This window comes from Schistocerca piceifrons, chromosome 2 (assembly GCF_021461385.2).
Source record: "Schistocerca piceifrons isolate TAMUIC-IGC-003096 chromosome 2, iqSchPice1.1, whole genome shotgun sequence".
NCBI classification, from domain to species: Eukaryota; Metazoa; Arthropoda; class Insecta; order Orthoptera; family Acrididae; genus Schistocerca; species Schistocerca piceifrons.
The window spans coordinates 607,083,958-607,099,835 of NC_060139.1; the positions used below are offsets into that span (position 1 = coordinate 607,083,958).

The window sequence follows — 15,878 nt, forward strand, 5'->3', positions numbered from 1 at the left end:
TATTTTATTATCAATGAAGTCCTTTTTATCAATACACAAGAATGTTCATTTGCATTCCACACACAACGCTGTCACAAATATGATCCTGAATAAAGTATAGGGGTGGATACTACACCATGTTTCTGTATGAGTCTACCGACCTTTCCATATACTGGGCTGGCAAAAGGTAGATAAACAATTCTTGGTTTCTCTTTCTCAGTCCCAGTCTGAACCTTTTTCTTACGTGTTCTGGATTTTTATTGCTCAATTTGGCAATCTGAGTATCTATTCCTTCAAACACTATTTGTAGGTGGTTTAATTCTTTGGGAATGCTCTCTTTGTCTGAAAGTGTTAAAGCTCTATGGACCAGAGTCTTTAGCACAGAATTTCTTTGTGGCACTGCTGGTTGGTGGCTTGAGGTGTGGTGACAAAGGACAAATGCCAGAGAAAATGAGAGAGAGAGAGAGAGAGAGAGAGAGAGAGAGAGAGAGAGAGAGAGAGAGAGAGGAACACTTCAAGTTTTTTCGTTCCATGTTGCCACACAGCAAATGTGCCATCCATATATAGACAAAAACACACTGGATTGAACACTGGGGATTCTAATGCCTTTGTTTCAACATTCCATTTATAGATTTACCACAGTATCTCTGCTGTACACCTTGAAGTACACTAATCAAAAGTCATTGAAAAAACCTGAGAGGTAACAATTTTCATATAGATTTTGACTTTTTGTCTAGAGTCCTGAGAGGAGTTAAGTACTCTGGTTGAAAGCTATTCAATAAGCTCCCATCCAGCACAAAGCAAGATACTGAGTATCAGAACCAGTTCAAAAGAAAAGTAAAATTACACCTCACTAACCACTCTTTCTACAAATTCTCTGAATACCTAAATTCAAGGAAAGTTCTTTAGTTCAATGAAAGTTCTTTAGTTACATGGCAAGTGGCAGTGTTTGATGTAAAGCTGCATGACAAGAAGTAAAGTACTGCAAACAGAACTCAATATTTTCTTTGGGAGATACTGATGCGATAAAGCACATTACCTACTACACTAGCCATTAGTATAAGTAAGGCAACAGCAATTATTTTCATGGTGATACTGGAAAAAAGTGCATGCGACTCCTGTATATAAGAAGGGCAAAAGAACAGACCCACAAAATTAGAGCGATATCCGTAACTTTGGTGTGGTGCAGAATCGTTGAACACATTCTCAGTTCAAATATAATACATTTCTTGAGACTGAGAATCTATGTCCATGAATCAGCATGGTTTTAGAATGCACCGCTTAAGTGAAACTCAGCTCGCCCTTTTCTCACATGATATACTGTGAACTATGGATGAAGGGCAATGGGCAAATTTCATATTTCTAGATTTCTGGAAACCATTTGATACAGTCCCCCACTGCAGGCTGTTATAGAAGGTACGAACATATGTAATAGGTTTAGAGATAACTAAGTGGGTCAAAGACTTGTTAAGTTACAGAACCCAGTTTGTCGTCCTCGACAGCGAATGTTCATCAGAGACAAGGGTATCATCAGGAAAACCCCAAGGAAGTAAACTATGTGATCAAAAGTATCCATACATCTGGCTGAAAATGACTTACAAGTTCTTGGTGCCCTCCATCAGTAATGCTGGAATTCAATACGGTGTTGGCCCACCCTTGATGCCAGCTTCCACTTTCGAAAGCATACAATCAGGTGCTGGAAGGTTTCTTGGGAAATGGCAGCCCATTCTTCATGGAGTGCTGCACTGAGGAGAGGTATCAATGTTGATCGCTGAAGCCTGGCACGAAGTCAGCATTCCAAAAAATCCCTAAGGTGTTCTATAGGATTCAGGTCAGGACTCTGCGCTGGCTACCCCATTATAGGGATGTTACTGTCGTGCAACCACTCTGCTACAGGCCATGCATTATGAACAGGTGCTTGATCGTGTTGAAAGATGCAATCGCCATTCCAGAATTGCTCTTCAACAGTGGAAAGCAAGAAGATGCTTAAAACATCAATGTACGCCTGTGCTGTGATAATGCCATGCAAAACAATGGGTGCAAGCCCCCTCCATGAAAAATATGGTCATTACCATAACACCACCGCCTCTGAACTTTACTGTTGGCACTACACACGCTGGCAGATAACATTCACCAGGCATTCGCCATACTCACACCCCATCATCGGATTGCCACATTGTGTACCGTGATTCGTCACTTCATACAACGTTTTTCCACTGTTCAATTGTCCAATGTTTATGCTCCTTACACCAAACGAGGCGTCGTTCGGCATTTGCCAGTGTGATGTGTGGCTTACGAGCAACCGCTCGATGACGAATTCCAAGTTTTCTCACCTCCGTCTAACTGTCATAGTACTTCCAGTGGATCCTGATGCAGTTTGGAATTCCTGTGTAATGGTCTGAATAGATGTCTGCCTATTACACATTATGACCGTGTTCAACTGTCGGTGGTCTCTGTCAGTGAACAGAGGAGGTTGGCATATACTTTTTTTTGCTGTACGTGTCCCTTCAAGTTTCTACTTCACTATCACAGCAGATATAGTGATGTTTAGGAGTGTGGAAATCTTGCGTACAGACATATGACACAAGTGACACCCAATCGCCTGACCACGTTCAAAATCCATGAGATCCGTGAAGCGCCCCATTCTGCTCTCTCACAATGTCTAATGCACCTAAAACGTATGTTTTTGGGGGTTTCCGGATACTTTTGATCACATAGTGTATGATAGGACCACTATTATTCTCTATATGCATAAATGATTTGATGGTCACAGCGGGAAGCAATCTGTGGTTGTTTGCTGATGAAGCTGTGGTGAACCGTAAACCGTCGAATTTGAGTGACTGTAGGATGATACAAGATGACATTGACAAAATTTCTAGTTGATGCGATGAATGGCAGCTAGCTCTAAATGTAGGAAAATGTAAGTTAACGTGGATAAGTAGGAAAACACCTCATAATGTTCGGATAAAGTTATATTAGAAAGCATTATCAGTGTCGTGCTTGACACAGTCACATCATTTAAGTATTGGGTGTAACATAGCAAAGCAATACGAAATGGAACAGCATGGGAGAACTGTGATAGGGAAGGCGAATGGTCGACTCTGGGTTATTGGGAGAATTTTAGGAAAGTGCAGTTCGTCTGTAAAGGAGACTGCATATAGGACACTGGTGCGAACTGTTCTGGAGTACTGCTTGAGTATTTGGGAGACAAGACAGCAAAGCAATTCAGAGGCGGTCTGTTGGATTTGTTACTGGTTAGTTGAAACAGCATGTAAGTGTTATGGACGTGCCTCAGGACTTCAAATGGGAATCGCTGGAGGGAAGGCGACATTATTTTTGAGGGACACTAGTGAGAAAAGCTGACTACAGAATGATTCTACTGCCTCCAAAATACAATGCCTGCAAGGAATATGAAGATAAGTTATGAGAAATTAGGGATACGTGAAATTAGGGCTTATGTGCAGGCATTTTCCCTCACTCTATTTGCAAGTGGAATAGGAAAGAAACTGACAAGCAGTGGTACGAGGTACCCTCTGCCACGCACTGTATGATGGATTGCTGAGTATCTATGTAGATGTGATGTAGATGTAATAGCTTTCTTTATAATTTACTTGACTAAACTTATGTGGCAGATGCTTGAATAGCATTAAGCAGTAATAGTTTATTGTTAATACACTACACAGGTTAAGTTCTTATGATTTACCAATCTTTTGCTAATGTGTCCCATCCCTTGTTCTAAATCACTGAATATTTTTCTTTTTGTTGGGTTCTGTGGAGCATCATCAATCAATGAATGAGAAAAATGTGTTTATGTCAAATGAATCTACCAATCCTGGATGTCAGTTTCACAATGTGGCATGTGACATCACATGTGTACAATGAGAGAGAGAGAGAGACAACAACACTGACAATATTTCTTTTGTATCTGTTTTATTTTTTAGAGTGTAGGTTGCAACAGACTGATCTGTAGTGTAGCTCGAGGTCTACATTAGTTTGAAAGGTGAAAGCTTGGTTGTGAGTTGGCAAAGTGATATTGAACATTTTGAGTAATCCAAATCTTCCATAGTGAGGATCACAATTATGATCCACAGAACACACAAATAACTAAATCAAACAGTTACAATCACTATCCCTGTCATCAACATCATGAAGCCCACAGCAGCTGACCTTAACTGTGGAGGCCTCTGAATAGAAATTACATCCTTGACATGTTGATACACAAAAAGTATGTTGCCTTGTAGACGGAATGCCTCTTGTATTGAGCAGCCTCACAGCACAACTTGTCCATTCTGCATTTGACAACCAGTACAAAGACGGACAACAACCCAACCACATGAATCCTGAATTAAATTAATCATGGCAATATGAGCATATTTTCTTAGTTATTTCTTGCTGAAGATGATTGACAGGAACAACATAAGTATATGACACAGCTCAGTAAACTGCATTAGATTTCACTTACACTCTCTCTCTCTCTCTCTCTCTCTCTCTCTCTCTCTCACACACACACACACACACACACACACACACACACACACAAACATAAACTCTTCTTCGTTTATGAATCGTTGCCCAAGTATATATATGGTTAGGAAAATGGGAAGGCAGCATGTTCTGTGCAACACTTACCAGCAACAGTTTTTTTTATCCAATTGCCAACTGAATCAATACCCACTTTTTTGCTGTCAGCAGTCTTCCAATTCATTTCACATCACATCTGCCTCAGTTGATAGTGTGCTATTGTTTTCAGCTCCACCTCTTGTCCTCAATAAACTGTTTTACATAATCATGTGTTTGTCCACTCCTGTAATTTCTCTCCTTTGCTGCTTTCCAGACAGTACCAAATTAACAATTCCTGGATGTCTTACCATATGTCCCACTAACCTGAACCCTTTTTAAGTCAAGAGTCTTCCAGAGACTTCTTTCATTTCAATTGTTTCTAGTACTTCTTCATTTTGAACTTTATCTGTTCAGCAGGAGCCAATGAGAAGTTGCAGCCTTGAGTTCAGCATATACAATGAATACAGCATATCATGACTGAAGAAACAATACCACAGAACTGATTGTATGTCAATTTGCTGTCTAAATGCAAAACTGTGCACAGTCACAGCACACTGTTGTTGTTTATTATGTATCTCTTGTGCTAGAAAGTAGTTCTCAAGTCCAGGCTTCAGTTAATGGCAATGGACAGCATTTCATAAAAAATAAATTGTTGTGCACTTGAAATAACACATGAACACGGATTTTTCTTTTTGAGTATTATTAGCATCTGCTGCCACTGCAATTGTTGAACCTCTGCAGTTCTCCTGGGCACTTTGTTATCGACTTCCAGTGTTGCAATCTTTCCATAGACAACATCAGTGTCCTTGAACAGCTTTATGCTACTTTCAATGCTACAGTTAAGCATGAGTAAATTAAATCTTTCTTTTTACATTTTTTAACTTATGTGATATTTTTTCACTTTTACTTTCATTGTAAAGATCTGAAAATTCACCAACCCTGCTGTAACAGTACATGCTTTAAGTCAAGTTTGCCAACTGGCCAAAATCCGGAAAGTGTGTTATATGCTACTGTTTCTTCAACGATGATGTACTGTAATGGAGTAAGAGATTTCATTCTCAGTAACTACTGAGAAGCTGTGATATGTATAACTTCTCTATATATTGCACCCCTCAGGGATACTAGGCTCAAAGCACCATTTGAGAGCCTCTGCACAATCTTGAAGGAAAGGAAAGGAAAGGAGCCCATGATGTACTGAAGCTTTGATTTGGTTCATAAGAAACATTCAGGTGGTGTAATTGGTAATGAGCTAACTGCAAAAACAGGGAACTGGGTTGGAGTACCAGTCCAGTGAACAGTTTTGACTTGTCACATACTACTACAACAGTTCTGTTACATTATTGAATTATAGTGCCATTCTCCGCTGCAGAGTGGCACATTCATTCTTGAAACAACCTACAGGTTGCATCCAGGTCGTTCTGTCATACCTACTTTCCAAAATGTGCTAGGGATGCAAAGTATGCAGGAGAGCCACTGTTCTGACACAGACTGAATCTCTGAGTCAGGCCATGACACATGAGCAAAAATTCTGTTGCTAACAGTTTAAGGGCCTACATTCAACTCCCAGCCTAGTACATGTTTTATTCCGTCAGGTTAGATACATTTTGATGCATGTTGACAATCGTTCTATAATTATATGCATGTCCCGCATTGTAATGCTATAGCTGTTAATACTTTATGGAGTATGTAGAACAACACACCACGGCTGCTGTTAAGAAACACTTTTATTTCCTCTACCACTTATGTTAAATGAACATCTCAGCTCACTTCTTAACAGCGGCTGATGTGGTGTTCCAAACCCCTTATGCAAGTTGTTAAGTGTGATGTATATGTACAGGCAAACAAATAATTACAATTTCAGAAAAATTGGATGATTTATTAAAGAGAAACAGCTTCACAAATCGAGCAAGTCAATACTGCACTGGTTCACGTCTGGCCCTTATGCAAGTAGTTATTCAGTTCGAAATTGATTGACAGAGTTTCCTACTGAGAGATATCATCCCAAATTCTGTCCAACTGGCATGTTAGAACTTTGAAATCCCAAGATGGTTGGGGGACCCTGCCCATAATGCTCCACAAATTCACAATTGGTCAGATATCCAATGACCTTGCTGGCCACAGTAAGGTTTGACAAGCATTCATGCTGTGTGCAGGCAGTCATAATCTTGCTGAAATTTAAGCATAGGATAGCTTGTCATGAAGGGCAACAGAATGGGGCATAGAATATTGTTGACATATTGCTGTGCTGTAAGGGTGCCACGGATGTCAGTCAAAGGGGAACCACTGTTAAAAGAAATGGCACCCAAGACCATCACTCCTGGCTGTCGGGCTGTATAGCAGGTGATAGTCAGCTTGGTATCCCATCACTGTCCAGGTAGTCCCTAGACACATCTTCGGCCTGAATTTCATTGACTGGAGTTAAATGTCTTTAGTGATGAGTTCCACTTTGAACTGAGCCCCAACGAACAGTGTGAAGATGTGTCTGGTGACGTCCCAGACAACGGGGGTACCACCCTGACTATCACCCGCCAACACAAGTGATCACCTGGGGCGCTATTTCTTTTCATAGCAGGACCCCTTTGGCTGTCATTTGAAGCACTTTTACAGCACAGCAGTAAATTGATGCTATTATAAATCCTGTTTTGTTGCCCTTCTCGCATGGCAAGATTTTCTACTACTTGTCTTTGCGATTGTCGAACCCTACCTTGGCCAACATGGTCGTTGGATCTCTCCCCACTTGAGAATGTTTGGAGCACTATGGCTAGGGTCCTCAAACCAGCTCGGGGTTTCAATGATCTAACATATCAATTGGACAGAATTTGGCGCAGTATTTCTCAAAAGAACATCCAGCAACTCTATAATCAGTGCTTGCGTAAAGGCCAACGTGTGACTGACTTCTTCATCTTGTGAAGCTCTTTCTCTTGAATAACTCTTCCAATTTTTTTCTGAAATTGTAATCATTTGTTTGTCTGTACATGCACATCACATCTACCAATTTCCAACGCATTTGGATAGTTCAATCACAATGCATCAATGTTTTGAGTGTACATGAATGGAACAGGAAAGAGTGGTGATGTAGGGGGGCTGAGTAGGGCTGCGTGATATTGGAACACACATCATACCACTGGAAAAATGCTCCTGTTGGAGCACAAAAAGGCAAATATGTTCCTCTTCAAAAGATGCTGACAGAAAAGTTGGGAAGCTGCACCTCAATCCTCATTCCCCCTTCTTCACCAAGAATTTTGGCAAATGAATGTATTCAAATTCTTTTATCACAGAACATTCTAAATCCTCTTACCCAGTCTCTGTCTGTACTTAAGACTTCATACTCATAATTTCCCTCTCACTGTCACTGTCTATATACATTTCTCTCCCACTGCCTCCTTTTTCTCCCATTGATTTACAGAATATCTCAATGCCACTGTCTCCCATCTCACTTCTTTTGTCTTTCTTTTCCACTGCCACTGCCTCCACCACAGGTATCTGGGCAGCTCAAAAATTTTGGTTGGTTAAACTTATTTTTTCCCTATACCCATGTGCTTAAAATTTCATCCCAAAATGTGAGCTCACCGAGGTCTGGGAGAGTCTACACCCTCCAAGTCTATGGACGGTCTCCACTCATCTGTATTTTCCATTTCCAGTAACTCCTCTCTCTCTCTTTTGCTCCCACTGCTTGTATTTCCGTCCACCTCTCTTTCTCTTTGACTGCCACTTTCTCCTTCCCATCATCACTCTCCTCTCCCTTTCCTTCTCACTGGCACTGTCTTCTTTCTCTTCCACTATTGCTGTGTCTCTGCTGCTCCCTTTCAGCACAAAAAAGTGTGAATATGTTCACATGCAAAAATTTTTGGTGAGGAAGGCAGAATGAGAATTTAGGCAGCTAGTTCCCCACCTTTTTGTCGGAATCTTTCGAAGAGGGACATATTCACCTTTTTTGTGCTCTGACACGAGCATTTTTCCTCTGGTTCCCTTCTTTTCCCTGCTACAGCTAGGTGTGCTACTCATATAAAATGATATCTATAGATCAGTAAATTGTTGGCAGTTTACTTCAAAATGGTTCAAATGGCTCTGAGCACTATGGGACTTAACAACTGAGGTCATCAGTCTGCTAGAACTTAGAACTACTTAAACCTAACTAACCTAAGGACATCACACACATCCATGCCCGAGGCAGGATTCGAACCTGGGACCGTAGCAGTCGCGGGGTTCCTTCCGGACTGAAGCGCCTAGAACCGCACGGCCACCGCAGCCGGCGGCAGTTTACTTATATAATTCAGCACATTTACACATTTTGACACATATAAACAACAAATAAGTATGCATAATATAAGGTTAACACAAAATCATCTCCCATCCAACTCAAGTTCACTTTACACTATTTTACATAAAAATGTGCAACTTTTTAGGCTACACCTACAGTACACCAAAAAATGCAGTGGTTTGTTTTGCAGGTACAAAGAATTTCGTTCAAGAAAATAATTTTTTGTAAGGTGTTTATGCCACTAGGTGGCACCATCAGGTAATTTCTAGGTCAAGGCAGCTTAATAGGCTTGAAGTGCCTATTACACAGGCAGCGCGTCAAAGTTTTATTGGTGAAAAAAATGGTGATAAAAAAACATAGTTTGGTGACCTCAGAACTCTTGGGATGACTCCAGAACCCTTGCCATGTGTCCATTATGTCAATTAAAACTATATTTACACCTCAGACCAGGTACTATTTACAAAAGTAGTGTAACTTTGAACGTCTGGATCTCAGTAATGGATAACGATTCCTATAAAAGTTTTAAGGTTCCCTGAGAATGTCATCTTAAGAACATGTGATAAAAATTTCTACAATTTGCCATGAACTTAAATTATACAAGTGACCGTCCCCACAACTGGTACTTTTGGTGCCCAAAAATCAAGGTTTCGTGGGATTTTCTCAGAACGGCCCATGAGTGCTTTTAAGAGCTACCTAAGATCCACCCCAGACTACACCGTATGCAAAAGAACCAACCATCTGCTCAATTTGCCTGGACTGGAGGAATATGTAATATTTAAATTCTGACTCTGTACTGCAGGATAGCTAAAGTATACCCGTTCTTCCATTAGGCATACAAATGGTCGGTAGGCCAAGGGCTATCCAAAAAGCTTGACCCCCTTATCTCCATGATCAATAGAACATGAGATATTACCCCCTGAAAAAATTGCAGTTTTGCACATTCTGGTACAGTGCACCTGTTGTTCATGGACCGATAGCACTTTGCAAAATAAAAGTAATTGTATTGCTGTGCCATCCCAACTATACATGCTACAATACTTCTGTCAGAAATTAATTTCCCACAGATTGAACAAATGTGTGCAGAAATTTATCACTTTGCTGAAAATCCACCCAAGGGCAATGTTGTAAATAACTGGATCTCAACAAGCAAGGTGATGCTGAGGCAAACGGGACTGATATTTGTGAGGACGGAGGTACAAGACCCCATTTGACCAGCCAGGTTTAGGTTTTCCATGGTTTCCATAAATCACTTACGACAAATGTCAATACGGTTCCTTTGAAAAGAACACAGTAATTTTCCTCCCCACTCTTCCCTAATGTGAGCATGTAATCAGCCTCAAGACCTCATCATCAGCATACCATTAAACCCTAATCTTCTTTCCTTTGAACGGGGAGTGACTGTTGTATTGCACACCTCCATTCTCTTTCCAAGAGTACTGTCAGCATGGATATGAGAACGAAACGGTTTGTGAATAGTGGAAAATGACACTTACGAGTGCTACAAGGTTACAATGATAGGTTTAGTTAATTTTTATGAGATAATAAGAAATTTTGTTAAGGACAATGACTGTTAATAAGTGTCATTTGAATAACAGTTTTGCACAAAATCTCAAACAAATGAAATACATTACTGTTTGCTGACAGTAAAGTGACTGGTGTCAAACATTTGATGGAAACACACAAAAAAATGAGTATTGTTAAAATGATAAAACTTTTTCCCTTAAAAAATATACAGCCTCTTCAGTTCAGAAACAAATTGAGATGAGGTATGTTCATGGAGTCACATCATCTTGATATCAAGACAGTTTATTACTTGATAAATGAATTTTAATCATAACTGTATGAGAGTACAGCTTTGACACATTCCAGACAACCAAATGAAATTTCCTTTGATGCAATTGTCAATAAAATTTATCTTGTGATGATAGAAGTCTATCTCATTACAATTTTTCAAATAATAAACACCTCAAACGAACGAGTAAATGCACCCTCCTAACACCACCTACACTGGCTCTGGAACTGGCAAAACATATACTATCAAATGGATAGCCACAGTTTGTGAAATAACACATGTGTACCAGCTGTTACGTAAACACTGTCTGGCCTTCTACATTGGTGTGACTACCACCAAATTATCAGTTAGGATGAATGGGCATGGACAGAGGGTGTATACGGGCAAACACACAATTTCCTGTTTCAGGGCATGCAATATCCTGTTTCAGGGCATGCTCTACAACATGACAGACCTGACACTGGTGCCTGATTCACCACACATCCCATCTGGATTCTTCCATCTGACAACAGTTTCTCAGAACTCTGCTGGTGGAAACTGCCATTACAACATGTCCTTGGTTCTTGCCACCTACATGGCCTTAATTTACATTAATTTCTTCATTCTCAACATTTTTCACTCCCTCTTTTCTTTCTTGACCTCTCTATTTGCCTCCCCTCCCCCAATACCTACTATGTTTAACACACTTAGCATCCCACTTTTATCAACTCTTGCACAATACTTTGTCACTTATCCCTATCCTATCTTCCACCTTTAACACCTCAGGTTGTAACATTCCAGGCTTATGGTTACCACCCCTGCATTATGTATTACTAGATCAATACTCTTATATCTCCAGCTATAATTAAATTCTATTACTTTTCGATAATAGGAAAAAGGCTTTTAGAAGAATAATAGCAATGCCAAGCAATAGTAGTTACAATACCCTTTGTACCATAAACAATCAAAATCAAATTCAAGAAATTAATATATGGAAAATGTTTAGATAAAAGAATAATATATTTTGTTCTCAACGTCTGTAAATGGTAGGAAATACATCTCAATCTCAAACCTAATTAACAAAATAGGTAACTGATCATTTGGCATTGTTAGAATGCTTATTTCTGCAATTTCGATATTAATGTGATTTTTATGTGTTGAAAATGTCTTAAACTTGTTCTAGCAAAGAAGGGAATATTATAATGTGTTCGATAATGTTGTTAAACTATTTCATATTATAAATTATGTTCTGCATTATTGTAACCAGTAGTACATTGTAGAAGAGTATAAATACTCGGCCTCGAGTACTGTTAGGACACATGAGTGTTGGACCCACTAGAGGACAGATCTGTGCATACAGTTGAGGTAAGTTCTTGGTGCATTATTCAGGCTTGGATTTACAACAAAGCAACTCGTGTGTTGGACATTGTCAAAAACAGCATATTACAACAGTGTGGTGTGTTAAACAGTTTGATTTAATATTGCAAAAGGCCGAATGATATGTCACTTTATATTTGTACTTTGTTGAGTATTAGTGTTGAACAATCAATGGATCTCACACATGCATATCTACCAAATTACTGCATCTGGACTATTTAATATCGCCATTGTAGTATGTGCTACCATCGGTTAGCTGTAGTAGTAACAACAAGGCTTACTACAATGAAGATTGATCATGAGCTCATAAGATACAGGTTCTGAAGTGAATAAATTTACATACTTACTTTACTTCAGATGTGGTCTACATCACTGTAGTGAAATCCATTATGGCATCCTGTATTTATTGAACAAGCATATTTTAGCTCATGTATGCAGTCGTCAGGGACACTGAAGCCAAGATATTTGCAGGTATTTACACCATTTTAACTACTCACTTCTCATTCAGTCTGGTGAATCTCCTCTGACCCAGGGTTCTGGGTGACTTTTCCATAACTCTCTTCATTTCCTAAACCTCACCAGTTGTTTTCCTTCACCCTTTTCCCCCTGCAAACCCTTCTGCCAGGCAAAGGAACCACTGCCTCTAAAAGCTTGCACATTTCCTTAACTTTTATGTGTTTTCTCCTCCTGCCGCTCAGTGAATAGATTTTTTATCTATCCAATTATATTTTTCAAAATTGATTTTTTTCATTGATATACACTAACCTACCAGTTACACTTACCTTAAGTTTCACACATGACGAGGGTTTGTCTAGTTTCCTTGCCAAATACTCCCCTAACAATTCACTGTGAGGAGGTGGCTGAAAAGTGATTTCTTTGATGATCGTTAAAGAAAACAATTTTTTGACATGTTTTTAGTATAGCACTTGTCAATGTGGTGTCATATGAATGAGTCAGCAGAAGAAAGTTTATTTTTTCCCCACCATTCTCTGGTAACAAGTAGTTAGTAGTTTCATTTATATTGCTAGAAAGTGCTGTCTATTATATAAATTGTCTCATCCTACTGTGAATGTTCTTCTCTTTGAATTTAATCAATGTGTAACTCATAATGATGTCAGCACTTTCTTCTGCCGACATCTTTATGTTGGTTGATGGTGCAAAAAGGCTACATCATTTCCACGAGGCAGTTGTTTACCGGTGACATGCAATATGATGCAGCATGGGTACCTCTGTTTATCCCGTGACACTATTGCCCTGATTGGTCACCGTCTACTATCAAAAAAGCAATATCCAACAAAGATTGAATCTGTTGCTAGGTGCCAATCCGAGGGAGGCCTGCACCACATCTCATGCACTGCTCAGCTAGTACCCCAACATGAAAGTTCCTCCAGCTTGTCGACGCATATGATAAAGTACTTTTGACAATGAGAACTTACTGGGCATGAATGGAAAACAAAGTTGACTGTGTAGCCAGAAGAAATTGTGTGCACAATGTTGTGCTTGGAGACACAGCAAATAACCCAATGCTCTCTCAGTCCCAGTTTGCCAACAAAGGGTAACTGACCTTTAAAATTTCCATATCTGCATGATTATTTCTGCCACAGTATATAAAGTTCTTCTCGGGTTACCTTTTGCAGATACATCACATCACAGGACAATGACTGGCAGCCTCCACAGGGAAGTATTATGCAATTTCTGCAACTGCATCTGATGCGATGCTCAGTATACTTGACAAGCCTGAATGGTTAGCTGAAGTATTGAGGTCTGCATATACAAAGTAGTGATTATAGACCAAACTGACTATACCAAGCACACACCTTACATACTTTGTTCTCATCACAAAAATTGTATGTCCTTCCTCTAATCTTATCTACAGACTTCTGAATAGATCTTAGGAATGCCTCACTATTGCAAAAGTTGTTAAATATTGTGGATTAGTTCTACACAGGAACCATTTTACAGAAGAGGTTTTTGAATACAGAGTTAGTTCCCTCTATAAGCCTCCAAGAAATTCACTGTTGCTGTATTTACTATAAGTGTTTATAATATTTTTTACATCCTTGAGCTTTCTGACATCTTTGGCGACCTCTTCTCTGCATTCTTCATTTCAACTGATGTCCTCTGGGTGAACTTCCATTCATTTCATTTGTCCAGTTAACAAGCAAGAACACCAAAACACCAATCAGGTGAAATCCAAGTCCCACTTCTCTCATATGACACACTACAGTGATATTAATAGCAACCTCAGAGTTTCCACAGATGGTGTTTATAAAAGAAAAAAAGGCCAGTAATTCTGCCCTAGTATCTGCTCTTCTGAAACAACTGCACCTATGAATATATTACCGATTAAGAAGAGACAGGTTGGGCTACAATACAATGTCGCAGAGGTAGGGTGGGTAAGACACATATGTGCGTACCACTGCCCCAAAAACAAATGTGCATTAACATTGTTCTAACTTGAAAACCATTTTGAACAGGGCATATGCCCATATGAAGAGTTTTGCTTGAAATGAGCATTCCCATCATATGCCTGAATATTGACATTTCCCTCTGGGACACCCTGCAGATATAGAAGTTTATCTAGAAGTACTTGTGTTTACTCTATCCTATGTAGTTGTGGATGTCATCTATTGGTCAGGCCATCAGGACCATGGAGGAACAGTGTATAGATAGTAAGTGTCACAATGCTTACAACAGCTGTGCAAATCCACTATTGCAGAACATTGCAGTGGTATCAGTCATCGTATGGAATTTAACAACACAAGTATTTTGGACTGCACTTCTAGCTACTGGGATAGTGTTATTAAGGAAGCAGTTGAGATTAAATTAGCAAGTGACCTTATGAACCGATATGGAAGAGTTTGCTTAAATCCTGCACTCACCTTGGACATATGCCAGAGGAGCAGAATTAATGCTACCTCACCTTTTGGTAATTAATATTCACTACTGATAACACCTGACATTCATCTTGGATTGTGCATCAATGCTAGTTATTTTCACTGTGTGTGTTGTCTTTTATGCATATGGCATATTATGGTTCTTAGTGGTGTAGCCCAGCTGAACAAGGGTTTAGATTGCCTTTCACAGTGTTGTCTCATTGCATTTTTGCCTTGAAAATGATGGAGTGTTCATCAGCTGAAATATCAGCTGTTGTCAAAGACATCAGCTTGCTATATTCTCATAAGTTGCTTGAACAATCGATACACCAGGAGATACTCTAGATAGTTTCGTGTGATGACTGTTGGTCTCAATTTTGTTCCTAAAACTAAGGCCTAGTGACCCAAACCTTGTATGGACACACTTAGAGAGACTAAAAACTGCTTTTCAAGGTCACATTATGAGATACGGAACATCATACTGGAGTAACTTATCACAATGGATGTTATTATTGCATTTGGCAGTGCATTATGTCAGTCATTACAACACTCGTTCTTTAATAGCCAATGACACTACACGATTTAAGATGGTACCTGAATCACCTTGCTTTGAGTGTTGAAAGTTTATTCACTAGCTATGGCTCATCATCAACAGGCTACTCATGACAGCATTACTCCTTTTGTGGATGAAGGGAATTTAATGGCGTTGGAGGCTGGGGTGCAGTACATGATTCCTGAGGACTAAAAATTGGCCTATTATGATAACAACTCCACCAATTAATGTTTATTGTGGAAAATATCTACTGTAATCCACACAATGTAATACTTTCTGATGAATCAGTATTTCCCACAGGGTATGCCAGTCCAGTATGAGTTCAAAGGTTGCATGGCGTCAGTTTCAGTCTCAAGTATATTTGCAAGGCACATCACAGTAGCCACGCATATGTGGCAGTTTGTGGCGGATTCGTTCTCATGGAGTCATGGAGTTGGGATGCTTCACAGCATAGGTGGCCAACTTGATGCTGCCCCCCCCCCCCCCCCCTCATCATAATGC

At 39.7% G+C, this 15,878-nt stretch overlaps 1 protein-coding gene across 3 annotated transcripts in view; it reads right to left on the reverse strand.

Annotated features, from left to right (window-relative positions):
• LOC124774633 (AP-4 complex accessory subunit Tepsin-like) overlaps positions 1 to 15,878 on the reverse strand; it is a 152,198-nt gene that overhangs the window by 120,295 nt on the left and 16,025 nt on the right. For 2 of the 3 annotated variants that reach the window (XM_047249497.1, XM_047249498.1), the window contains exon 3: positions 12,731 to 12,822. The exons of the other annotated variant lie outside the window; for it this stretch is intronic. In XM_047249497.1, the coding sequence (XP_047105453.1) occupies positions 12,731 to 12,822 (92 nt within the window). The remainder of the gene's footprint in view (positions 1 to 12,730; positions 12,823 to 15,878) is intronic. 3 annotated transcript variants of the gene reach the window in all.